Source organism: Haliotis cracherodii, unplaced genomic scaffold (assembly GCF_022045235.1).
Source record: "Haliotis cracherodii isolate W230 unplaced genomic scaffold, xgHalCrac1.p SCAF_25, whole genome shotgun sequence".
Classification (NCBI taxonomy): domain Eukaryota; kingdom Metazoa; phylum Mollusca; class Gastropoda; order Lepetellida; family Haliotidae; genus Haliotis; species Haliotis cracherodii.
Genome location: NW_027266281.1, coordinates 6475993 through 6503316, shown reverse-complemented (window position 1 = coordinate 6503316; position 27324 = coordinate 6475993). Strand labels below are relative to the sequence as shown.

General features: G+C 44.9%; 1 protein-coding gene across 1 annotated transcript; it reads left to right on the top strand.

Moving 5' to 3' along the window:
- The first annotated feature begins 2299 nt into the window (after positions 1-2299).
- On the top strand, positions 2300-27067 carry LOC139472718 (conserved oligomeric Golgi complex subunit 8-like). The gene is made up of 12 exons (XM_071255168.1): positions 2300-2363; positions 6770-6966; positions 7116-7219; positions 7971-8142; positions 8270-8431; positions 8718-8769; positions 12857-13020; positions 15928-16127; positions 20075-20156; positions 23288-23472; positions 24272-24440; positions 25382-27067. The coding sequence occupies exons 1-12, from the start codon at positions 2300-2302 to the stop codon at positions 26258-26260; spliced, it is 2430 nt and encodes an 809-aa protein (XP_071111269.1). The 3' UTR covers positions 26261-27067.
- The last annotated feature ends 257 nt before the right edge of the window (positions 27068-27324 follow it).

Here is a 27324-nt window from a genome sequence, read left to right as displayed (position 1 = left end):
TGAATAGGGCCATAAATCAATCAATTACATTTTACGCAAAAATCTGTGGATTGTTTTAAAATTAACTACGTCTGTACAGTTAAATTATGTTTTAACTAAATAGTGAGAAAAGTTCAACATTCCCTCCCAATTGGAGCAGATATCACATGCGGCACCTATAGAGGTCAAGAGCGGATATTGCTTAACCGCGAGAAAGCGATAGAGCGAGAAAGCGAGAAAGCAATAGAGCGAGAAAGCGAGAAAGCGATAGAGCGAAAAAGAGAGAAAGCGAGAAAGCGATAGAGCCGCCTCTCGGCCACCATAAAAAAGTCATACTTGATGAGGTCTTTGATCAATCTGACCCAAACCATTCCTTTGATGAGAGTCAAATAATGCATACGAATGAAAATTCGTAAAAATTACAATGGAGACATCATTAAAAGTTTCCAAAAGTGACTGGGATATTAATAACACTTGTTGAAATGATTCTTGGAAATTTGTTTTCCCTTCTCCACTATTTGGAGCACCTGTGACGGGGCCATAAAACTGATCTGTTATGGAAACAATATCGCTTGAGACAATGGCCACTGGGACCTCATTATAAACTAAATATCCCTGATACCCTTCGGTGTTAACTATGTGACGGTAGAGAGATGTGCCTTCATGCAACAGATTATCGAGGTCAGTGGAACACGGTACAGGCGCAAATAGATTTGACACAAAATATGTGATAGCGACCAGAGCGGCAGCGAGAACTTAGATCTGATCTTAATAAGTGTGTGGGGGGGGGGGGGGGGGGGGGGGGGGTACGGGCAGTTCCCCCCTGATTTTTTTTTATAGTAAACAGTACTATTACAATTTACTAAGTTGGGGACAAGTGACACTTGTACAAATATTTGCCTATATTTTATATTATGCTGTTATATTTACGATGTCCGGAGTACAGTTCTTCTTTCGTATACACCGTGCAAACCAGAACATTAGTCCTGGAGGAAAGAGGGACATCGGATGGTATAACAATGTCAGCTCATGACCAGAAACGGTCAGATGCATCAATTAACTACATAAAGACGATTTTGAAGTATTTCTTATTGCTGGAAAAGAATAGCATCAACAGTCCACGCACATGATTTGTATGTTTTGTTTCGGTAACTGTGTGGCTTGAAATTTCAATGAAACCAACATGTCGAGATACATGCTATAACATTAACCTTTCCAGTATCCATCCCCGCCTTCAGGGCGGGGAAGAACAAAGCAAGCTTTGCAAGGCTTTCGCTCTACATAGCGCGTCACCATTATGACGTCATATCGCTCATTGTGACGCAAAAGATACGACGTCACAGACGTATATAGAAAAGCGCCAAAATTCCAAGCGCTCTGTTGTCTTCAAAACGTAAATACATTCCCTTTGTAGTTTTCTCTGGTGTTTTTTGCACGAAATGTATTGCCAAACATCCTTTGAATATTGTAGTTACCGCATCTGTGCATTTTGTAACATGTAATTGTAGACATTATTATTATTTTACCAGCTGTTTCAATCAGAGGGGATTTATTGTGATTTAATAGCCTCTGATTGACCAATCAGAATCGAGTAAATTCCAAATTCAGGGTAGAATTTTGCTCTATTATACTGCGATTTTCATTGTTCTGTTTTAAAATCTCCTACATCTGTACTGTTTTAGTGGAAAGTGAGAACAATCTAACAATCCGCCACATGTTGAATTTGAAATGTGACGTAAATCGAAATTCTCAGCTATGTTTAATAAAAGAAAAACCCATCTCAGCCTCTACCAATGAAGGAAACAAAAACCTAATGTTAATGATACTTATAACAGTATATATAGTCCCAGAAAGTACATTAGTGTAAAAAAAAATATAACATTACTATTGAAGTTGTTTGTTTGTTTGTTGTTTAACGCCGCACTCAGCTATATTATTGAAGTGGTAGATAACACAGTAGCCATGCAAGCACATACAGTACCGGGCACACTACTGTGAAAAAAAATATGAGTAAGTAAAAAACCTGTGTTTGAAAAAAAAGGATATCTGTTAATGCTAAAATAACTTTTATTATTTGCAGAAAAATCATATTATTACAGATCGAGCTGAATGCCGAATTTATCATGGCCAGTTTGACTTTATATTTCTGTCCAGGAGAATTTTTGTCCAGCCTTCTTAATCATAGCTAAAAGAAATATCAACATTGTGCAAATAATATTTAGCTTTCACTCTTTTTTATTTTGAAATTTTGGAAGAAAATAAAGACACATAAATATTTCGTACAAAACTAGTCGTGGGGGTACTAGTATCCTGTTTCAAAATGGCGACGCTGGACGTGGAAGATGAAAATATTTTGACATCTATTTTCAAGGATGCATTTCCAGGTAACAATGTCACTCGTTGTCACGTTGTCATGACCGAATGCATACTCTAGATCACAGTAGCAGGACTGTAAGACAACCTAGAGCCATTAGCGTGTGTCTGGATGGCCCCTGACCTGGGGACCACAGTCGGCGAACACACGTCACAACTCTTCGTCTGCTATAGTTCATGTGAGGTGTTGTAATGGGAAACAATCCAGTTTACCGGGCGCATTTTCTGGCGCTAATTGTCTCAAACTACAGGATTAACAAATTTCGCGTGCATCTTGGATCCTTTGGGTTAGTTGTGGTTTAGGCCTATAGCCTATAGTGCAGGTTACCCCTAACTCAATCCTCAGGAACCATGAAGATCCGGTTTAGAATAAGATCTTCAGCAACCCATGCTTGTCGTAAAAGGCGACTAACGGGATCGGGTGGTCAGACTCGCTGACTTTGTTGTTGCATGTCATCGTATCCCAATTGCGTTGATCGATGCTCATGATATCAATCAATGAATTGTCTGGTCCAGAGTCGATTATTTACAGACCGATGTCATATTGCATGGAATGATGCACATGATGTTTTGTTTTGTTTGTTGCTTAACGCCGCACTCAGCAATATTACAGCTATATGACGGCGGTCTGTAAAATAATGGAGTCTGGACCAGACAATCCAGTGATTGACATCACAAGCATCGATTCACGCAATTGGGATACGATGACATGCATCAACCAAGTCAGCGAGCCTGACCACCCGATCCCGTTAGTTGCCTTTTACGACAAGCATAGTTGCCTTTTACGACAAGCATAGTTGCCTTTTACGGCAAGCATGGGTTGCTGAAGACCTAGTCTACCCCGGAATCTTCACGGGTATGATGCGCATGACATTGTAATAGGCACCTAACGTCTCTAATCATGCTAATAGGCGCCCAGTGACAGCAATTTACTGCGATTCATTGCATTGTGTTCTCTCCCGGTGCAGTATGCTTTGCCATATCCTGTGAGGCTCCTGGCCAGGTTGCAAATCCTAGAGACACAAAACGCAAAAGGAATGAGATTTAAAGTCTATAATTAAACAAATCAAGGGGCAAACCCTACATAAAGTTAGTGTAAAAAAACCCATACTCTTCCCCCGTCCCTGCCTATGTCATGCTGTTCAAACCCACATCATTCTTTCTTAAACTTTATATTACACATCCACCACTCTAACTTAATTACGGGGCGGTCAGGTAGCCTAGTGGTTAAAGCGTTCGCTCATCACGCCGAGGACTCGGGTTCGATTCCCAACATGGGTACAATGTGTGAAACCCATTTCTGGTGTCCCCCGCCATGATATTGCTGGAATATTGCTAAAAGCGACGTAAAGCCATACTCACTAACTCACTCACTCACTAACTCACTAACTTAATTACTCCCGAAATGAAATATCTCTAAACAATCCTTTTCAAATCCTACTCTAATTCTCCCCGACCCGTAAATATCACTAATCTAACAAATATTCCAGAAAATAGAAAAATGATAATGAAATGTCTTGATACAAGATGGAAATGTCTTGATGCGGGAGTAGACTAAACGTTACCAGATGCTTGCTAAGGGATGATTCACGAATCCCTACACATGATAGGCTTCTATAGCCAACACGCGGACCATGTGACTAGGAAAACAGACAACCAATGACCACTCTCTTTACATCTCGGCCCTCTCAAACATGGCAGCCTAACTGAGCATTCAGAGGCGTGACATTGGCACGTTTTACCAGTCACTACACCCTCGGAAACATAAGCTTCTACAATAAAGGACTACAAAGGTAGGTACGTCAGCCTACTACAATCAATGGCAAACTACCCACATGTTTGGACATATAGAGGCGGAGAAGTATGTGAAGTGGGGCACTATACACTATGAGGCGAATACAATTCGTATAACGAATATAGGGTAACCAGTAACGAATACGAATATTAATTCACGAATACGATAACAAGTCAGCAGTTGATGTATTATTTATCATATTCAGTAAAACAATAACAACATAAATTATTTGTTAATTATTAATATGTTTTACATTTATATACTGCACATATCCCGGTACAAGTATCTGCTCAAATGCAACAATGATCAGTGACCACAATACTGTCAAATTAAATATCATGAGAGTGTTGTCTTTTGAAGATATCTATGCATATAATGCCCTTATGGGTACTTTTAGGTACGGGGTATGTAAATGCACTTGATTGCATATTCATAAATATTCAATTCTAGTGGGCACAAATAACAAATTCAATTCATGAATGGATACGGTTCGATTCACCGAATACACAAGTGAATTGTAACAGCCCTTATGTGAAGTATGTTAATCCTCGTCATCAACACATCATGCAGTGTTAGTGTGTACCATGGATAACAGAACACGCAGTAAGTAGACCTTAGACAACTAAGACTGAGCCATGATGCTACAGACCCGTGAAGATTCCGGGATAGAATAGGTCTTCAGCAACCTATGCTTGCCGTAAAAGGTGACTATGCTTGTCATAAGAAGTGACTAAAGAGATCGGGTGGTCAGGCTCGCTGACTTGGTTGATGCATGTCATCGATCCAAATTGCGTGGATCGATGCTCATGATGTCAATCACTGGATTGTCTGGACCAGACGCGATTATTTACAGACTGCCATGATATAGCTTTAATATTGCTGAGTGCGGAGTAAATAACAAACTAACCATCCAATCACTTGTATACTGATGGAAATGAGTAAGGGAACACTTAGTTTTAGACACAGTAAAATGATATCCTGTCATGGGTTCCGCGCCTTGTCTTCCAGATACACGTGGAAAACAATGCACACAAACACGTCTCAACATTTGAATCTGGCGTGTTGAATTTGTGTGCATGCTATTTCAAATGTACTGACAGTAAAGCTTATTCCCCTGTTTTTAACTGTTCCCTTATTCGTTTCCATATCAGAGAACAAAGAGGTAACAGGTAGACAATAATACTGATAACAAAGATTATATTATAGAATTTGCCATTTTAGTTATACATTCAGCGGGAAATTGGTCATGCGTTTGAAACACATCCCTTTGGCTTATAGTGCAGATTTTCCTGACTGTTGTGTTGTGTTGTGTCATGATGTGTTGTGGTGTTGCAGACAGCTGGCACGACAACCCTGACTGTTGTGTTGTGTCATGATGTGTTGTAGTGTTGCAGACAGCTGGCACGACAACCCTGACTGTTGTATTGTGTCATGGTGTGTTGTGGTGTTGCAGACAGCTGGCAGGACAACCCTGACTGTTGTGTTGTGTTGTGTTGTGTCATGGTGTTTTGTGGTGTTGCAGACAGCTGACAGGACAACCCTGACTGTTGTGTTGTGTTGTGTTGTGTCATGGTGTTTTGTGGTGTTGCAGACAGCTGGCAGGACAACCCTGACTGTTGTGTTGTGTTGTGTCATGGTGTGTTGTGGTGTTGCAGACAGCTGGCAGGACAACCGTGACTGTTGTGTTGTGTTGTGTTGTGTCATGGTGTGTTGTGGTGTAGCAGACAGCTGGAACGACAACCCTGACTGTTGTGTTGTGTCATGATGTGTTGTAGTGTTGCAGACAGCTGGCAGGACAACCCTGACTGTTGTGTTGTCTTTGTGTCATGGTGTGTTGTGGTGTTGCAGACAGCTGACAGGACAACCCTGACTGTTGTGTTGTGTTGTGTCATGGTGTTTTGTGGTGTTGCAGACAGCTGACAGGACAACCCTGACTGTTGTGTTGTGTTGTGTTGTGTCATGGTGTTTTGTGGTGTTGCAGACAGCTGGCAGGACAACCCTGACTGTTGTGTTGTGTTGTCTTTGTGTCATGGTGTGTTGTGGTGTTGCAGACAGCTGACAGGACAACCCTGACTGTTGTGTTGTGTTGTGTCATGGTGTTTTGTGGTGTTGCAGACAGCTGACAGGACAACCCTGACTGTTGTGTTGTGTTGTGTTGTGTCATGGTGTTTTGTGGTGTTGCAGACAGCTGGCAGGACAACCCTGACTGTTGTGTTGTGTTGTGTCATGGTGTTTTGTGGTTTTGCAGACAGCTGGCAGGACAACCCTGACTGTTGTGTTGTGTTGTGTCATGGTGTTTTGTGGTGTTGCAGACAGCTGGCAGGACAACCCTGACTGTTGTGTTGTGTTGTGTCATGGTGTGTTGTGGTGTTGCAGACAGCTGGCAGGACAACCCTGACTGTTGTGTTGTGTTGTGTTGTGTCATGGTGTGTTGTGGTGTTGCAGACAGCTGGCAGGACAACCCTGACTGTTGTGTTGTGTCATGGTGTGTTGTGGTGTTGCAGACAGCTGGCAGGACAACCCTGACTGTTGTGTTGTGTCATGGTGTGTTGTGGTGTTGCAGACAGCTGGCAGGACAACCCTGACTGTTGTGTTGTGTCATGGTGTGTTGTGGTGTTGCAGACAGCTGGCAGGACAGCCCGGACTTCGTGCAGTATCTGGTGGAGCTCAGCTCCTGTGGAGTGGAGCGACTCAGCCGGGAGCCTGACAGACTCGCGGAGGAGAAGTCCCAGATCCTGTCGGAGACCCAGGACCTCGCCTTCCACAACTACACCACCTTCATCCACACCGCCGACTGCTCCAAGGAGATCTTCCAAGATGTACGTACAACCCTAGTCTGGTAATGCATATGGTAGCCGGCAGTGTACATATGGTTTCTGCAGAGATCATACAGAGTACGGAGTACATTCATAATTCATATGATTGCCTGCAGTGTACATTGTGTATAATTATTTAATTAATATTTTAGTTCCAGATTATTGAGAAGCATGTGGACAACCTGCTCACAAAGTTACCTCCCTTCTCTGATGAATGTCAGAACGTTGTGAAGAAAGCCCAGGAGATCAGCTCCAGGTACGAGAATGTCTGTCTGACAGTGTCTTCTGTCTGTCTGTCCGTCTGTCTGTCAGTGTCTTCTGTCTATCTGTCTGTCAGTGTCTTCTGTCTGTCTGTCAGTGTCTTCTGTCTGTCTGTCTGTCAGTGTCTTCTGTCTGTCTGTCAGTGTCTTCTGTCTGTTTCTGTCTCTGTCAGTGTCTCCTGTCTGTCTGTCAGTGTCTTCTGTCTATCTGTCTGTCTGTCAGTGTCTTCTGTCTGTCTGTCAGTGTCTTCTGTCTATCTGTCTGTCTGTCAGTGTCTTCTGTCTGTTTCTGTCTGTCTGTCAGTGTCTTCTGTCTGTCTGTCAGTGTCTTCTGGCTGTCTGTCAGTGTCTTCTGGCTGTTTCTGTCTGTCTGTCCGTCTGTCTGTCAGTGTCTTCTGTCTGTCAGTGTCTTCTGTCTGTCTGTCAGTGTCTTCTGTCTATCTGTCTGTCTGTCAGTGTCTTCTGTCTATCTGTCTGTCTGTCAGTGTCTTCTGTCTGTTTCTGTCTGTCTGTCAGTGTCTTCTGTCTGTCTGTCAGTGTCTTCTGTCTGTTTGTCTGTCTGTCAGTGTCTTCTGTCTGTTTGTCTGTCTGTCAGTGTCTTCTGTCTGTCTGCGACACTGATGTTATGTACAGTGTTTGGTGTATGACTACGTCGACCCTGCAGCGACACTGATGTTATGTACAGTGTTTGGTGTATGACTAGGTCGACCCTGCAGCGACACTGATGTCATGTTTGTGTGTTTGCAGTCGGCGTATGAACACATTGACCCTGCAGCGACACACCCAGTTACTGGAGGTGCTGGAGATGCCCCAGTTGATGGACACGTGTGTCAGGAACGGCTACTACGAGGAGGCCCTGGAGCTGGCAGCCCATGTCCGCAGACTGGAGAAAAAGCATGCTGCCATCCCAGTGATCATGGTGAGTACACCAGCTACCCAACATGCTCCAGTCAGTGGAAGCTTAACTTGTGTTTTTGTCATCCTCCATCAGCACTGAAACGGAACTCTCGTGTGTTATAACCAGCATATCACACTCTTCCTTCCAGAGCATCGTGGAAGAGGTGAAGACTTCGACGCAGCTCATGTTGAACCAGCTGATCCACCAGCTCCGGACCAACCTACAGCTGCCGGCTTGTCTCCGCGTCATAGGCTTCCTACGCAGGATGGACGTCTTCACTGAAGCCGAGCTACGCATCAAGTTCCTTCAGGTGAGTCCACCCTACCCCCCCCGACCACATCATGACCTTGCCATGACCCCACCTTGACCTCCCCATGACCCCATCCTGACCTCAACCAGACCCCACCCTACAACTACCACTAACTTATGCTTGTGGCTGATCTGCGCATTGCTCATAATATCGTACACTTGTTTGGCCCTTGATTATTTACAGGGAGCTAAATTATGATGAAAGGTATTTACAGATAAACTACCTCAACTTTCAAAACACAATAGGATTATCTCCTAATTGGTGCTGACACGGCCTCTGTCTTCAGGCTCGCGACTCCTGGTTCCAGGGAATCCTTGAGGCTGTACCTAGAGATGACCGTGAGTACCTCGTCACATGCACTCACATGTACAGTGTTACACACGCCCACACGTCCACACTCACTCACCCACATGTACAGTGTTACACACGCCCACACGTCCACATACACTCGCCCACATGTACAGTGTTACACACGCCCACACGTCCACATACACTCACCCACATGTACAGTGTGTTACACACGCCAACACATCCACATACACTCACCCACATGTACAGTGTGTTACACACGCCAACACGTCCACATACACTCACCCACATGTACAGTGTGTTACACACGCCCACACGTCCACATACACTCACCCACTTGTACAGTGTGTTACACATGCCAACACGTCCACATACACTCACCCACATGTACAGTGTGTTACACACGCCCACACGTCCACATACACTCACCCACTTGTACAGTGTGTTACACATGCCAACACGTCCACATACACTCGCCCACATGTACAGTGTGTTACACATGCCAACACGTCCACATACACTCGCCCACTTGTACAGTGTGTTACACATGCCCACACGTCCACATACACTCACCCACTTGTACAGTGTTACACATGCCCACACGTCCACATACACTCACCCACTTGTACAGCGTAACACACCCACACGTCCACATACACTCATCCACATGTACAGTGTTACACACGCCCACACGTCCACATACACTCGCCCACATGTACAGTGTTACACATGCCCACACGTCCACATACACTCACCCACTTGTACAGTGTTACACACGCCCACACGTCCACATACACTCACCCACATGTACAGTGTTACACCCACCCACACGTCCACATACACTCACCCACATGTACAGTGTTACACACACCCACACGTCCACATACACTCACCCACATGTACAGTGTTACACACGCCCACACGTCCACACTCACTCACCCACTTGTACAGTGTTACACCCACCCACACGTCCACATACACTCACCCACATGTACAGTGTTACACACGCCCACACGTCCACATACACTCACCCACATGTACAGTGTTACACATGCCCACACGTCCACATACACTCACCCACTTGTACAGTGTTACACCCACCCACACGCCCACATACACTCACCCACATGTACAGTGTTACACATGCCCACACGTCCACACTCACTCACCCACATGTACAGTGTTACACACGCCCACACGTCCACATACACTCGCCCACATGTACAGTGTTACACACACCCACACGTCCACATACACTCACCCACATGTACAGTGTTACACATGCCCACACGTCCATATACACTCACCCACTTGTACAGTGTTACACACGCCCACACGTCCACATACACTAGCCCACATGTACAGTGTTACACCCACCCACACGTCCACATACACTCACCCACATGTACAGTGTTACACATGCCCACACGTCCACATACACTCACCGACATGTACAGTGTTACACACGCCCACACGTCCACATACACTCGCCCACATGTACAGTGTTACACCCACCCACATGTCCACATACACTCACCCACATGTACAGTATTACACACGCCCACACGTCCACATACACTCACCCACGTGTACAGTGTTACACACGCCCACACGCACACACGTCCACATACACTCACCCACATGTACAGTGTTAGGGACTGACCGTTTGATGGGGGGGGGGGAGACACACACCACTGCAATCTTCCAGCACGACACTTAAGAATTGACATCTTGAGACATTGATGTATAGACATCACTGCCTTCATCAGATTGACAAGTCGATAGATCGCCAGAAGGTAAGGCCTTGAGATCTCGAGACATTCAGTGGGTCGACATTCTGATTATCGTTCTTCATCGGATCAATATCTCTCTAAGGATCGACAGGTTGATAATTCAACAGTTCACCATACCTGTGAAGATCCGGAGTAGAATAGGTCTTCAGCAATCCATGCTTGCCATAAAAGGCGACTATGCTTGTTGTAAAAGTTAACGAACAGGATCGGACGGTCAGACTCGCTGACTTGGTGGAAGAATGTCATCGTATCCCAATTGTGTGGATCGATGCTCATGTTGTCAATCACTTGATTGTCTGGTCCAGACTTGATTATTTATAGGGCCGCTGTCATATAGCTGGAATATTGCTGAGTGCGGCGTTAAACAGCCAACCAACCAATCATGCCTTGACAGTTCAACACCAATCAAAGGATGGGCTCGACTTTTCACCGTATCTATCGGGATCGCCGTTCATCGGGGGATGGGTAGGAACATCCATCGTCCAGAGAGGGCAAGGTGCTTATAGATTGACAGATCAAAATTGTCCGGACGCCCTTCTCAGTGCGTGACTCATTTGCTTTGGTGGTGACAATTGTGATGTTGGGATGTTTTCTGTTGAATTATTTTTTAGAAGCTGGAAACTTTATTCAAGTATGTTTCATGCATAGTGTGAAATAGGATAAGTATATAAATAAACAATTTAATTTAAAATTTACAACACATGGCAGACCCAACAATCTGAAGCATAATTAATTTTTCAAGAATTCTGTTTTTTCTCGATAATATCAAATGTTTGTTCCTTCACACACGCTCACAAACATGCTCAGAGTGACTCACACATACACATATTCAGTGTAACACATTTTGTCAATGCACACACTCATACATACACCATTACACACACCATTACACACACGCTCACAAACATGCTCAGTGTGACTCAAACATACACATGTACAGTGTAACACATTCTGTCAGTACACACAATCATATGTACACCATCACACATACGTACACACTTTCGTACACCTTCCATGCATTACAGACCGCCTCTGTGGAGCAGAAGACCCCTGGCCGAGTCAGGTACTTGTTGTTACCCTGTCTGGCGCTCGGCATTAAGGGGCTAAAACAAGGACTGGTCGGCTCGGAGTCAGTATACTGTGTCTGAGTGGGGTATTCATGTTAAACTGCGGCATGGTATCTCAGTGAGCTAGCACTATAAATCGGCATCAGTCCGGACTAGTACAAGCAGCCACACAAACGTACATGCACGTCGCTATATAAGTGCAATAATCTTGGACGCGACGTTAAACCCTATTTCACCTCATCTCACACACACACACACACACACACACACACACACACACACACACACACACACACACACACACACACACACACACACACAGAGTTGCGTGCATGCGCACACATACATACACACACACACACATACACACACACACACCCTCTAATAGGGCTGGGACGATACACCAACTGTGAGATCCAATTGTACCACGATACCTTACTTACGATCTGATATGTATCATGATACTTGCAGGTGCTCTTACCTGTGGTCCCTAAGCCATCTTTTTCATAGGCAGGATGACCAAATACCTGATTTACAGTCAACAGTGTGAAGTATGGCACAATGAATGTAAATAGTGATGTTTTTACTGTAAACTTTCATTACTAATTAGCGTTAAGTGCAACAGTTATTAAAGCAAACATTAAAGGTACGAATCGATACTTTTTACCTAGTAGGCGATAAGGCTCTTACGATTCACTCTCGTTTTCGGTGAATCGAACTGTATCATTCATGAATTGAATTCGTTATTTGTGGTCATTAGAATCGAACATTATGAATATGCAGTCATGTGCAACTACATACCCTGTACCAAAAAATATCCCTAAGAACATCTTAAAAGCAGAGATTTCTTTAAAGACAACTCTCATATATATAATTTGACAGTATTGTGGTCATCGGTCATTGTGGTATTTGATAAGGTCATAGTACCTGGATAAATGCAGTATATGAATGTATAATATATTAATAATTAACCAACCATGTCAAATAATTAATGTTGTTATTTTTCACTGAATATAATAAATTGTACATCAACTGCTGACTTGTTATTGTATTCGTGAATAAATATTTGTATTCGTTACCCTATATTCGTGATATGAATCGTATTCACCTCATAGTGGATTTCGTTGCAGCCCTAGTGTGCGATGTGATCGATGCTTGTATCGAGAAGTAAAAAAGTCGCAATCCACCGATGCATCAGTGTATTGTCCCAGCACTGCCCTCTAATGTATGCCCTCAGCTTGCACTGCTTGTTACAGCGTACGCCCACATTACCAAGACGATCGAGCTGAGCCGTGTACATCTGTTTGACATCATCACGCAATATCGGGCCATCTTCTCCGACGAGGACCCACTTCTCACCACCACTCGAGACGAAACCATCAATGAGGCTGCGCTCTTCCATGGCTGGGTGGTACAGAAGGTGAGACTGATAACCGACAGGCCCCCGTCCTATAGCTGGAATATTGCTGAGTGCAGCGTTACACAACAAACAAAGATAGATCACACTCATGGTCAGACTGATAACCGACAGGCCACCGTCCTATAGCTGGAATATTGCTGAGAGCAGCGTTACACAACAAACAAAGATAGATCACACTCATGGTCAGACTGATAACCGACAGGCCACCGTCCTATAGCTGGAATATTGCTGAGTGCAGCGTTACACAACAAACAACGATAGATCACACTCATGGTCAGACTGATAACCGACAGGCCACCGTCCTATAGCTGGAATATTGCTGAGTGCAGCGTTACACAACAAACAAAGATAGATCACACTCATGGTCAGACTGATAACCGACAGGCCACCGTCCTATAGCTGGAATATTGCTGAGTGCAGCGTTACACAACAAACAACGATAGATCACACTCATGGTCAGACTGATAACCGACAGGCCACCGTCCTATAGCTGGAATATTGCTGAGTGCAGCGTTACACAACAAACAAAGATAGATCACACTCATGGTCAGACTGATAACCGACAGGCCACCGTCCTATAGCTGGAATATTGCTGAGTGCAGCGTTACACAACAAACAAAGATAGATCACACTCATGGTCAGACTGATAACCGACAGGCCACTGTCATATAGCTGGAATATTGCTGAGTGCAGCGTTACACAACAAACAAAGATAGATCACAATCACAGGTTGCTGAAAGATCACTCTGACAGATCTTAGGCAGATCTCACTCTCCGATCTAACTAACAGATCCCACTGACAGATCCAACTGATAGATCCCACTGACAGATCCCACTGATTGATGCCACTGACAGATGCCACTGACAGGTGCCACTGATAGATCCCACTGACAGATCCCACTGATAGATGCCACTGATAGATCCAACTGATAGATCCCACTGACAGATCTTACTGATAGATCCCACTGATAGATCCCACTGACAGATCTTACTGATAGATCCCACTGACAGATCCCACTGATAGATGCCACTGATAGATCCCACTGATAGATCCCACTGATAGATCCCACTGACAGATCTTACTGATAGATCCCACTCATAGATCCCACTGATAGATGCCACTGATAGATCCCACTGACAGATGCCACTGATAGATGCCACTGATAGATCCCACTGACAGATCCCACTGATAGATCCCACTGATAGATCCCACTGACAGATCCCACTGACAGATCCCACTGACAGATCCCACTGATAGATCCCACTGACAGATCCCACCGATAGATCCCACTGACAGATCTTACTGATAGATCCCACTGATAGATCCCACTGATAGATCCAACTGATAGATCCCACTGACAGATCCCACTGATAGATCTAACAGACAGATCCCACTGATAGATCCCACTGACAGATCCCACAGATAGATCCCACTGACAGATCCCACTGACAGATCCCACTGATAGATGCCACTGATAGATCCCACTGACAGATCCCACTGATAGATCCCACTGATAGATCCCACTGATAGATCCCACCGACAGATCCAACTGATAGATGCCACTGATAGATCCCACTGACAGATCCCACTGACAGATCCCACTGATAGATGCCACTGATAGATCCCACTGACAGATCCAACTGATAGATCCTACTGACAGATCCCACTGATAGATCCCACTGATAGATCCCACTGACAGATCCCACTGATAGATCCCACTGATAGATCCCACTGACAGATCCCACAGATAGATGCCACTGATAGATCCCACTGACAGATCCCACTGATAGATCCCACTGATAGATCACACTGATAGATCACACTGATAGATCACACTGACAGATCTTACTAATAGATCCCACTGACAGATCTTACTGAAAGATCCCACTGATAGATCCCACTGACAGATCCGACTGATAGATGCCACTGACAGATCCCACTGACAGATCCCACTGAAAGATCCCACTGATAGATCCCACTGATAGATCCCACTGACAGATCTTACTGATAGATCCCACTGACAGATCCCACTGACAGATCCCACTGACAGATCCCACAGATGGATCCCACTGATAGATGCCACTGACAGATCACAGATACATCACAGACACATCTTACTCACAGATCTCTGACTGATATTTACTGTGACCTACAGGTGTCCCACTCCCTCCAACTGATATTTACTGTGACCTCCAGGTGTCCCACTCCCTCCAACTGATATTTACTGTGACCTACAGGTGTCCCACTCCCTCCCAACTGATATTTACTGTGACCTACAGGTGTCCCACTCCCTCCCAACTGATATTTACTGTGACCTACAGGTGTACCACTCCCTCCCAACTGATATTTACTGTGACCTACAGGTGTCCCACTCCCTCCCAACTGATATTTACTGTGACCTACAGGTGTCCCACTCCCTCCAACTGATATTTACTGTGACCTACAGGTGTACCACTCCCTCCAACTGATATTTACTGTGACCTACAGGTGTACCACTCCCTCCAACTGATATTCACTGTGACCTACAGGTGTACCACTCCCTCCCAACTGATATTCACTGTGTCCTACAGGTGTCCGGCTCCCTCCCAACTGATATTTACTGTGACCTACAGGTGTCCCACTCCCTCCCAACTGATATTTACTGTGACCTACAGGTGTCCCACTCCCTCCCAACTGATATTTACTGTGTCCTACAGGTGTACCACTCCCTCCCAACTGATATTTACTGTGACCTACAGGTGTACCACTCCCTCCCAACTGATATTTACTGTGTCCTACAGGTGTACCACTCCCTCCCAACTGATATTTACTGTGTCCTACAGGTGTACCACTCCCTCCCAACTGATATTTACTGTGACCTACAGGTGTACCACTCCCTCCCAACTGATATTTACTGTGTCCTACAGGTGTCCCACTTCCTGAGTACGCTAGAGATAGACCTGCAGCATGGAGTCGGGGGGAGACTGGATTCACTCCTCGGTCAGTGTATGTATTTTGGGCTGAGCTTCAGTCGAGTTGGCGCCGACTTCCGCGGCCTCTTGCCACCGATTTTCAAGACAGCTGCACTGCAGAACTTCAAGGCAGGACTGAAGGAGGCAAACACAAGGTTGGTCTAACGTGTGTAGCACATCTTGGTCATAGCCATGTACTGGCAAACACAACGTTGGTCTAACGTGTGTAGCACGTCTTGGTCATAGCCATGTACTGGCAAACACAACGTTGGTCTAACGTGTGTAGCACGTCTTGGTCATAGCCATGTACTGGCAAACACAACGTTGGTCTAACGTGTGTAGCACGTCTTGGTCATAGCCATGTACTGGCCAACACAAGGTTGGTCTAACTCTTGGTCTCCAGTTAATCAAAAATACAATATTGATTGAACGATTTGGGGAACTGGTTCAGATCGAGAAGGTTTTAGATTCAGAAGGTTCAGGATCTAAGAGGTTGGGGATCAAAGAGGTTGGGGATCTAAGAGGTTTGGGATCTAAGAGGTTGGGGATCAAAGAGGTTATGGATCTAAGAGGTTGGGGATCTAGGAGCTTCAGGATCTAAGAGGTTGTTGATCTAATAAATTCAGGATCTAAGATTGAACAATTTGGGGAACTGGTTCAGATCGAGAAGGTTTGAGATTCAGAAGGTTCAGGATCTAAGAGGTTGGGGATCAAAGAGGTTGGGGATCTAAGAGGTTGGGGATCAAAGAGGTTATGGATCTAAGAGTTTGGGGATCTAGGAGCTTCAGGATCTAAGAGGTTGTTGATCTAATAAATTCAGGATCTAAGAGGTTGGGGATGTAGGAGGTTCAGGATTTAGGAGGTTCAGGATATAGGAGGTTCAGGATATAGGAGGTTCACAATTTAGGAGGTTTGGGATGTAGGAGGCTCGTGATCTGGGAGATACAGAATCTTGGAAGTTTGGTATCTAGGAGGTTGGGGATCTAATAAATTCCGGATCTAAGAGGTTGGGATCTAGGAAGTTCGGGATCTAAGAGGTTCAGGATCTAAGAGGTTGGGGATATAACAGGTTCAGGATCTAGGAGGTTGGGGATCTAATATGTCCCGGATCTAAGAGGTTGGGATCTAGGAAGTTCGGGATCTAAGAGGTTCAGGATCTAAGAGGTTGGGGATCTCGGGAGTTCAGGATCTAAGAGGTTGGGGATCTCGGGAGTTCAGGATCTAAGAGGTTGGGGATCTCGGGAGTTCAGGATCTAAGAGTTTGGGGATGTCGGATGTTTGGAATCCTGGTTGTTCAGGGTCTAGAAGGTGCAGGATCTAGAACCAGAAGGTTCAGGAGCTAGGAGGACACATAGCCTTCAACAAACACGGTAGTCCGCTTGCCAGAGACTACTAAATTGTATTGATTCAAAATCCAATGATTGTAGTCCTCAGAGACTAGTGGCTTTTGAGGCCATAATTCTGAACCAGTGCCCAATTCTTCCTTTTGTCCTACAAAAGTAACTGACTAAAACTGACAACATGTAGACATAGTAAACCTAACTCCAAATCTAAGCACAAGTGCAATAAGTTTCCTCTAGTCATCTGGTCTTGATAATAAATAAAAATGGCAAAAACATTTCCATAAACATTAATCTCTACTTAGACAGAGTACATTGTACAATTCTGACTATATCATAAGCATGTATTTATTAATCACTATCAAATAGTGGGGATACCATATGTCTTTGAAAGGTGAGCACGACCTGCCCTACTGGCAAATTCTTTACTAAGGCCTTGAATACTGTGACGCTGATAGAACAACTTGATGAGACGGTTACACTAGTCTCTCTTTTTTTTAATTCAGGTGGGTAAATCAGTGGGTGGTAATTGACCAATTTCATTAAAATCAGATCTTAGTTCTTGCAACCACTAGACAAAGATCTGAGGACATCCCATTACAGGTCACATCAGAACCTTTCGATAACTTTGACTGACCAATGAAATGATTGATTAGAAGTCAACATTTTCTCGAGCTTTATGGCAACTTTGCGTTCTAGACCATGGTTTAAAAAATATCAAAATTTGAAAACCGAAAATTCTGGAATGTCTTACAGGTGTCTGCACATGGAACAGAAGTCAGGTGCTGAGATCGTATCCTGTTAGTGACTCGGTTGTTCTTCAGCCTTTTTACCACCAATGTTTACAGGTCTTTACAGTGTTGTCACTACTCTTAGTGTACAGTACATACATCCTATGCACTCAAAAGAACCCACTCGTCTGATGGTAGATGACCAGATTGTGGAAACACAAATACGTACATACACCCGAAACACAAGTGTAAACACGTGTGGTGTCACCCTGGGCCAGTGACTTGGCTCAAATGTGTTTCTGTTCCTCCAGCAGGGATTGGGTTCCCGATATGTGAGGTGGATGTAAAAACCCTCGAGCTCCCACGGGCAGTTTGGGTTGAATACTCCCGAGGGAGTTGAGAAAGATAGCTGGAATGCAAATGGATCCACTAGACAGAGAACAAATAAAACCACATTTGAGCAGATACTAGTACCTGGATACCAGCGGTATATTAATGTATAATATAATATTCAAATAATATTAAAAGGAAAGTCTCTTCTGCTTTTCTTTTTCGAATTTCCCGTGTCAAACTTTTGAGGTTGCATGATTAGAAAGCACATTCCGACTGTCACTTTCCTGATCTGGTATGCTACTCTCTGATTGGTTGGATGAAAGGTTCTGATGTGACCTGTAATGAATCTCCTGTAATCAGATCTTTGTTTAGCGGCACCAAGAACTAAGATCTGATTTTAATGACACTTGGAATTTACTATTTGATGATTATTGAATGATATCAGTTCATCGATATACCTAAAGTAAAACTTCTTGGCCATATTCTCTTACTGTATTCGACGTAATAAGCCCCCCCACTCTGATAAGTGCCCACGACGATATTTGCTAATATATTGGCGAGTGAACAATCCCAATTAGCACAACTTCCAATTGATCAATGTACACAAGACTTGTGTATGGTATGCAGACGTGTGTTATTTAAACCCTCAATAATTGGGAATTATATTCTGGAATAATATATCTATCGTATATAAATATTTCAAGCTGTCAGCATAAACCACGAAATTTACGATCTTTAAGTTCTTTTTTTTTCTCACCAAAATAATATTCAAATAAGAGCCCCCTATTTCTAATTTTGAGAGTGCCCTTTGCGCTTACTACGTCAAATAAGGTATTTTGATTTTGCCAATCCAAGCAGAAATTGTGATTCATATGCACAAAGATACCAATCGGCATGAAGAGGAGCACAGTTGGTACCAAAAGGGATGCTTAATATCTTGCTTAAATGTCTAATAATATTTGGGGTACGGGTGGCCCAGTCGTCTAAGGCGCCGCGATTCGCTGTGCAGTGTTGCGTCCCTTGAGCACGCCATAAACCTATGATTGTGGATTCGAATCCCGGCTCGACCCAGTTATGTTTTTAGGTTTGTCAGCACCATTCGTGCTTTCCTCCCACATTACGCTGACACGCCGTGATATAACTGGAATATTGTTAAATGCGGCGTTAAACCCAACTCACTCACTCACTCACTCACTCACTCACTCACTCACTCACTCAAGCATATTTCACACATAGTTTAACTTCTAAGAAAACTATGTGTTCTCAATTAACTTCTTACCCGTGAAGATCCGGGGTAGAATAGGTCTTCAGCAACCCATGCTTGCCATAAAAGGCGACTATGCTTGTTGTAAGAGGCCACTAACTGGATCGGCTGGTCAGGCTGCTGACTTGGTTGATGCATGTCATCATATTCCATTTGTGTGGATCGATGCTCATGATGTCAATCACTGGATTGTCTGGTCCAGACTCGATTATTTATAGACCGCCGTCATGTAGCTGGAATATTGCTGAGTGCGGAGTTAAACAATAAATAAACAAACAAACAATAAACAGTTAACTCCTGATATCATTTGCTTTCATTTTGGTTAAATTGTCCTGAACTTCTGAAGACAGACATGTAACGTAACATTTGAGGGGACCGCATTAAAAGAACCTAACTTTTATAGGCATGTGTTGATCGAGAGATTCATGTTTCAGATTTGAGGAGAATATGCAGTCATACAATCTGCTAGGAGTAACATCCGCCGGCAGCGGAATCAACTACGGAAGCAGTACACAGGTATGTTTTTGTTGTGAGAGTTACCTCCCTTTGACCTGTAGGAAAACATGGTGGGTCAGTTATAAACTGCCACTGGTAGCTTGTCCTTCTGAGTGTTGTTGTGATGGTGTTTGAGAGTTACCTCCCTTTGACCTGTAGGAAAACATGGTGGGTCAGTTATAAACTGCCACTGGTAGCTTGTCCTTCCGAGTGTTGTTGTGATGGTGTTTGAGAGTTGCCTCCCTTTGACCTGTAGGAAAACATGGTGGGTCAGTTATAAACTGCCACTGGTAGCTTGTCCTTCTGAGTGTTGTTGTGATGGTGTTTGAGAGTTACCTCCCTTTGACCTGTAGGAAAACATGGTGGGTCAGTTATAAACTGCCACTGGTAGCTTGTCCTACCGAGTGTTGTTGTGATGGTGTTTGAGAGTTACCTCCCTTTGACCTGTAGGAAAACATGGTGGGTCAGTTATAAACTGCCACTGGTAGCTTGTCCTTCTGAGTGTTGTTGTGATGGTGTTTGAGAGTTACCTCCCTTTGACCTGTAGGAAAACATGGTGGGTCAGTTATAAACTGCCACTGGTAGCTTGTCCTACCGAGTGTTGTTGTGATGGTGTTTGAGAGTTGCCTCCCTTTGACCTGTAGGTGGGTCAGTTATCAACTGCCACTGGTAGCTTGTCCTTCCGAGTGTTGTTGTGATGGTGTGTGAGAGTTACCTCCCTTTGACCTGTAGGAAAACATAGGTTGGTCTAACGTGTGTAGCACATCTTGGTCATAGCCATGTACTGGCATACACAACGTTGGTCTAACGTGTGTAGCACGTCTTGGTCATAGCCATGTACTGGCAAACACAAGGTTGGTCTAACTCTTGGTCTCCAGTTAATAAAAAATACAATATCGATTGAACGATTTGGGGAACTGGTTCAGATCGAGAAGGTTTGAGATTCAGAAGGTTTAGGATCTAAGAGGTTAAGGGTCTAATAGGTTCGGGATCTAAGAGGTTTGGGATCAAAGAGGTTGGGGATCTAAGAGGTTGGGGATCTAAGAGGTTGGGGATCAAAGAGGTTGGGGATCTAAGAGGATAGGGATCTAGGAGCTTCAGGATCTATGAGGTTGTTGATCTAATAAAATCAGGATCTAAGAGGTTGGGGATCTAGGAGGTTCAGGATCTTGGAAGTTCAATATCTAAGAGTTTCAGGATCTAGGAGGTTGGGGATCTAAGAGGTTTGGGATGTAGGAGGTTGGGGATCTAAGATGTTCGGGATTTAGGAGGTTATGGATATAGGAGGTTCACAATTTAGGAGGTTTGGGATGTAGGAGGCACGTGATCTGGGAGATACAGAATCTTGGAAGTTTGGTATCTAGGAGGTTGGGGATCTATTAAGTTCCGGATCTAAGAGGTTGGGATCTAGGAAGTTCGGGATCTAAGAGGTATGGGAACTAATAAGTTCAGGATCTAAGAGGTTCAGGATGTAGGAGGTTCAGGATCTATTTAGGTTAAGGATCTGAGAAATAGGGGATCTAATAAGTTCAGGATCTAGGAGGTTGGGGATGTAAGTGGTTAGGATCTAGGAAGTTCAGGATCTATGAGTTTCAGGATCTAAGAGGATGGTGTGTGAGAGTTACCTCCCTTTGACCTGTCGGACAACATGGTGGGTCAGTTATAAACTGCCATTGGTAGCTTGTCCTTCCGAGTGTTGTTGTGATGGTGTGTGAGAGTTACCTCCCTTTGACCTGTCGGACAACATGGTGGGTCAGTTATAAACTGCCATTGGTAGCTTGTCCTTCCGAGTGTTGTTGTGATGGTGTGTGAGAGTTACCTCCCTTTGACCTGTCGGACAACATGGTGGGTCAGTTATAAACTGCCACTGGTAGCTTGTCCTTCCGAGGGTTGTTGTGATGGTGTGTGAGAGTTACCTCCCTTTGACCTGTCGGACAACATGGTGGGTCAGTTATAAACTGCCACTGGAAGCTTGTCCTTCCGAGGGTTGTTGTGATGGTGTTTGAGAGTTACCTCCCTTTGACCTGTCGGACAACATGGTGGGTCAGTTATAAACTGCCACTGGTAGCTTGCTCTTCCGTGTGATGTTGTTATTTCCCTGGCAGCCCACTGTAAGAGTATTGTTTGTGTGTTGCCAGCCAGGGACTGTCTACCCTCCCACGGTGCTGCTAGAGTTCTACCCCCTAGCAGCCTACTGTAATAGTATTGTTTGTGTGTTGCCCGCCGGGGACTGTCTACTCTCCCACGGTGCTGCTAGAGTTCTGGGCAGCCTACTGTAATAGTAATGTTTGTGTGTTGCCAGCCAGGGACTGTCTACCCTCCCACGGTGCTGCTAGAGTTCTACCCCCTGGCAGCCTACTGTAATAGTATTGTTTGTGTGTTGCCAGCCAGGGACTGTCTACCCTCCCACGGTGCTGCTAGAGTTCTACCCCCTGGCAGCCTACTGTTATAGTATTGTTTGTGTGTTGCCAGCCAGGGACTGTCTACCCTCCCACGGTGCTGCTAGAGTTCTACCCCCTGGCAGCCTACTGTAATAGTATTGTTTGTGTGTTGCCAGCCAGGGACTGTCTACCCTCCCTCGGTGCTGCTAGAGTTCTACCCCCTAGCAGCCTACTGTAATAGTATTGTTTGTGTGTTGCCAGCCAGGGACTGTCTACCCTCCCACGGTGCTGCTAGAGTTCTACCCCCTGGCAGCCTACTGTAATAGTATTGTTTGTGTGTTGCCAGCCAGGGACTGTCTACCCTCCCACGGTGCTGCTAGAGTTCTACCCCCTGGCAGCCTACTGTAATAGTATTGTTTGTGTGTTGCCAGCCAGGGACTGTCTACCCTCCCACGGTGCTGCTAGAGTTCTACCCCCTGGCAGCCTACTGTAATAGTATTGTTTGTGTGTTGCCAGCCAGGGACTGTCTACCCTCCCACGGTGCTGCTAGAGTTCTACCCCCTAGCAGCCTACTGTAATAGTATTGTTTGTGTGTTGCCAGCCAGGGACTGTCTACCCTCCCACGGTGCTGCTAGAGTTCTACCCCCTGGCAGCCTACTGTAATAGTATTGTTTGTGTGTTGCCAGCCAGGGACTGTCTACCCTCCCACGGTGCTGCTAGAGTTCTACCCCCTAGCAGCCTACTGTAATAGTATTGTTTGTGTGTTGCCAGCCAGGGACTGTCTACCCTCCCACGGTGCTGCTAGAGTTCTACCCCCTGGCAGCCTACTGTAACCATGTGCTCACTGCCTTCAATGACCTCCGCCTGTGTGCACCGGTCAATCTTGCCTGTGAAATAGCCGATTGTGTCCAGCAGTCCTTGCTCGAAGTTAACAGGGTCATCCTCGCCTTCTTCAGGTCAGTGCACGGCTCATCCAGCCCCCACCTGAAGGCCCACCCAATGAAGCAAATACAGGGTCCCATCAACATGCAGCACTCTGATACAAATACAGCGTCCCATCTACATGCAGCATTCTGATACAAATACAGCGTCCCATCTACATGCAGCATTCTGATACAAATACATCCTCCCATCTACATGCAGCCCTCTGATACAAATACATCCTCCCATCTACATGCAGCATTCTGATACAAATACATCCTCCCATCTACATGCAGCACTCTGATACAAATACATCCTCCCATCTACATGCAGCACTCTGATACAAATACATCCTCCCATCTACATGCAACACTCTGATACAAATACATCCTCCCATCTACATGCAGCACTTTGATACAAATACATCCTCCCATCTACATGCAGCACCCTGATACAAATACAGCATCTCATCTACATGCAGCACTCTGATACAAATACATCCTCCCATCTACATGCAACACTCTGATACAAATACATCCTCCCATCTACATGCAACACTCTGATACAAATACAGCATCCCATCTACATGCAACACTCTGATACAAATACAGCATCCCATCTACATGCAACACTCTGATACAAATACATCCTCCCATCTACATGCAACACTCTGATACAAATACATCCTCCCATCTACATGCAGCACTCTGATACAAATTCAGCATCCCATCTACATGCCATACTTCCTTCCTGTAGGTTTACAAACACTCTCTACATTTATGATACTTTCAGTCATTGTCTGATTGATTGACCTGTGATAGTTACTGTTTCCAGAGCTGAAGAGACGACCTTCAACTTGCAGGAGGGGGAGCAGTTCGGTCAGTTCTGCGCCACGTACATCACGGATCTCCTCCCCTACCTCAACAAGTGTCTGCAGGTGCTCTTCCCTGCCTCCCAGCTGGCTCAGGCCCTGGGCGTGTCGGTCACAGAGCTCCACAAACTGGTGAGTCCATGCAAGCCTCTGTCGTTCCACAAACTGGTGAGTCTAAGCATGCCTCTGTCGTGGCCTGTTTGTTGGGCATTCGCAGTGTTCGAAATACCTGCCTGCCCGACCGTCCGAGACGGGTTGATTTCAACTCGGGCTGCCAGATTTTCAAATCCCCCTGCCCGACGGTCGGGTTATATTTCATATGTGACAATATTCTAAATATTTCCCGATGATAATCATTAATTCACATGTAAAGATGATGATAAAATGTAACCAAAAAGAAACCCCGTTAGCCTGAGAAACATATGGTTATAGTGGGCAGGTAGGGTTTGGTCAGGGCTGGCAAGTATTTCAGCTAGCCAGTCCTGTGGTCTGGCTGAAGTTTTTTGGAGTTTCATACCCTGGCATTCGGCATCCATTGTAAATATGATCTCCTCAGAAACAACTGGACCAATAAAGACGCAAGCTCACATGCCTGTTTCCACCAACGATAACACCTGAATTTGTTCAAGAGGTTCAAATCCAATTTTCAATATGGCCGCCTCAGCAGACATATTTAAAAACCTGATAATGGTGTCATTTTTGTATGCCTGTCACTGCAGTAGCTTCGTACTATCACTGCCATGAGTAACAGCCCCCCACTAGGGGACATTTGGCATGTATGTTGTTCAATGTTTCACGAGACCTGTGAAGATTCGGGTTAGAATTGGTCTTCAGCAACCCATGCTTGTCGTAAGAGGTGACTGGGATCGAGTAGTCAGACTCGCTGACCTAGTTGATGGATGTCATTGTATCCCAATTGCGTTGATCGATGTTCATGGTATCAATCACTGTATTGTTGATCCAGACTTGATTATTTATAGAAAGCTGCTGTATAGCTGGTATATTGCTTAGTGTGGTGTAAAACAACATACAAAATAAAACAAGGTTTCACTTACTTCTCTTTCACTCTTCAGGGCAGTGTGGGCCAGGTTGACCTGAAGGCTGTTCTGAAGCAGGTCAACCATCTTATACCTGTTGTCAAGGAAAGCCCTACACCAATCTCAAGCTCTACAGTAGCTCCTCACGACCCATCCTCCCCTCCAAATCAGCCTGCAAATAAAACTGAAACAAGTGTTCCCAAATCTCAGGACACAGATACTACTGGGACAACAACTGTTCCCGAATCTCCAGACACAGATACTAGCAGTCCAACAGATATTCCAAAATCTCCTGACACAGATACAACTGGGACACCAACTGTTCCCAAGTCTCAAGACACAGATACTAGTAGTCCAACAGATATTCCAAAATCTCCTGACACAGATACAACTGGGACACCAACTGTTACCAAATCTCCAGACACAGATACTAGTAGTCCAACAGATATTCCCAGATCTCCAGACACGGATGCCACTGGGACAACAGATATTCCAAAATCTCCAGACACGGATGCCACTGGGACAACAGATATTCCAAAATCTCCAGACACGGATGCCACTGGGACAACACCTGTTCCCCAATCTCCAGACACAGATGCTGTGGTCCACAGTGATGATGGAAGGCTGACACATACAGATACTACTACTGTGGCAGCTACTCCTGATGTCCCTGACAGAGTCCCGGTGGTTGCAGGTCCAGATACTTCTGTAGGCGCTGTTGCCCCTTCCTCTGCTGATGGATGGTCCAATTCTTGGGGGGACAACGACTTCAGCATTGACCTTGACTCGGTCCAGCTGACCGGTGGGGCACCCGCGGGTATTGATATTGGGCTGGCCTCGAGTTTAGTCGACAGCGTGCTACAAGGGGGGACAACCTCTGTGGGTGAAACCGGGGACGTGAAGAAACAAGACTGAATCTGTGTTACCATGGTTTCTGCAAAAATAGAACTCAGCTCAGACTGTAGATGGAAATCATGGTGAATGATTTGCTGTTGCTGGTTCGTGAGGTGTGGCCACAGATTTCTGTACCCATTGATACTTTGTTATGAAAGAAACATTTTTAGTTTTTACTGAAGTTGGGCGGTCGGGTAGCCTAGTGGTTAAAGCGTTCGCTCGTCATGCTGAAGACCCGGGTTCGATTCCCGACATGGGTACAATGTGTGAAGCCCATTTATGGTGACCCCCGCCGTGATATTGCTGGAATATTGCTAAAAGCGGCGTAAAACAATAATCACTCACTCATTTTACTGAAGTTAACCTCTATAATGTACCATTAACTTTTTATTGAGAAGACCCTCTCCGTGGTCTAGCAGATGGAGTGTCTGCCTGGAGAGCGGAGGGTTGTTGATTGATCCCCGGCCACGTCATGCCTGGTGTTTGGCATTAATAGGATAAAACAATGACTGGTCGGCTTAGAGCCAGTATACTGTGTCTGAGTGGGGTGGGTATCCATGTTAAAACTGCTGCATACTATCTCAGAAGGCTGACACTGTACGATGGGCGTAAGTCAGGACGACTACAAGCAGCCACACAGAAACATGTGCATGCATGTCGTTATAGAAGTGCAACAATCTTGGATGCGACTTTAAGCCCCATTTTAAATAAAACACCTTATAACTGAGCAAATGTTTTGGATATGTTCATTTTGTTTTGAGTGTAACCATGGTAACACATTCTTCAGAAATGTGACAACGGGGAAGTTGTGTCAGGGGACTTGTTATGTGGGCTTTCATATCTATATTTTGTTGATTAAATATTCAAATTCTTTACAATGTTTGTGTCTTCTTGGATCCAGTTCAACCATACAGATACTTACTGCATTTGTCCTGGAAGTGATGATATTCTCTACCTTGCTGTGTTGATGCAGTGCTCTACCCAGCTGGCACTGTTGATACAGTGTAATATCCAGCTGACAGGGCTGATACTGTTCTACCCAGCTGACAGTCTTCATGCAGTGTTATACCCAGCTCACAGTGTTA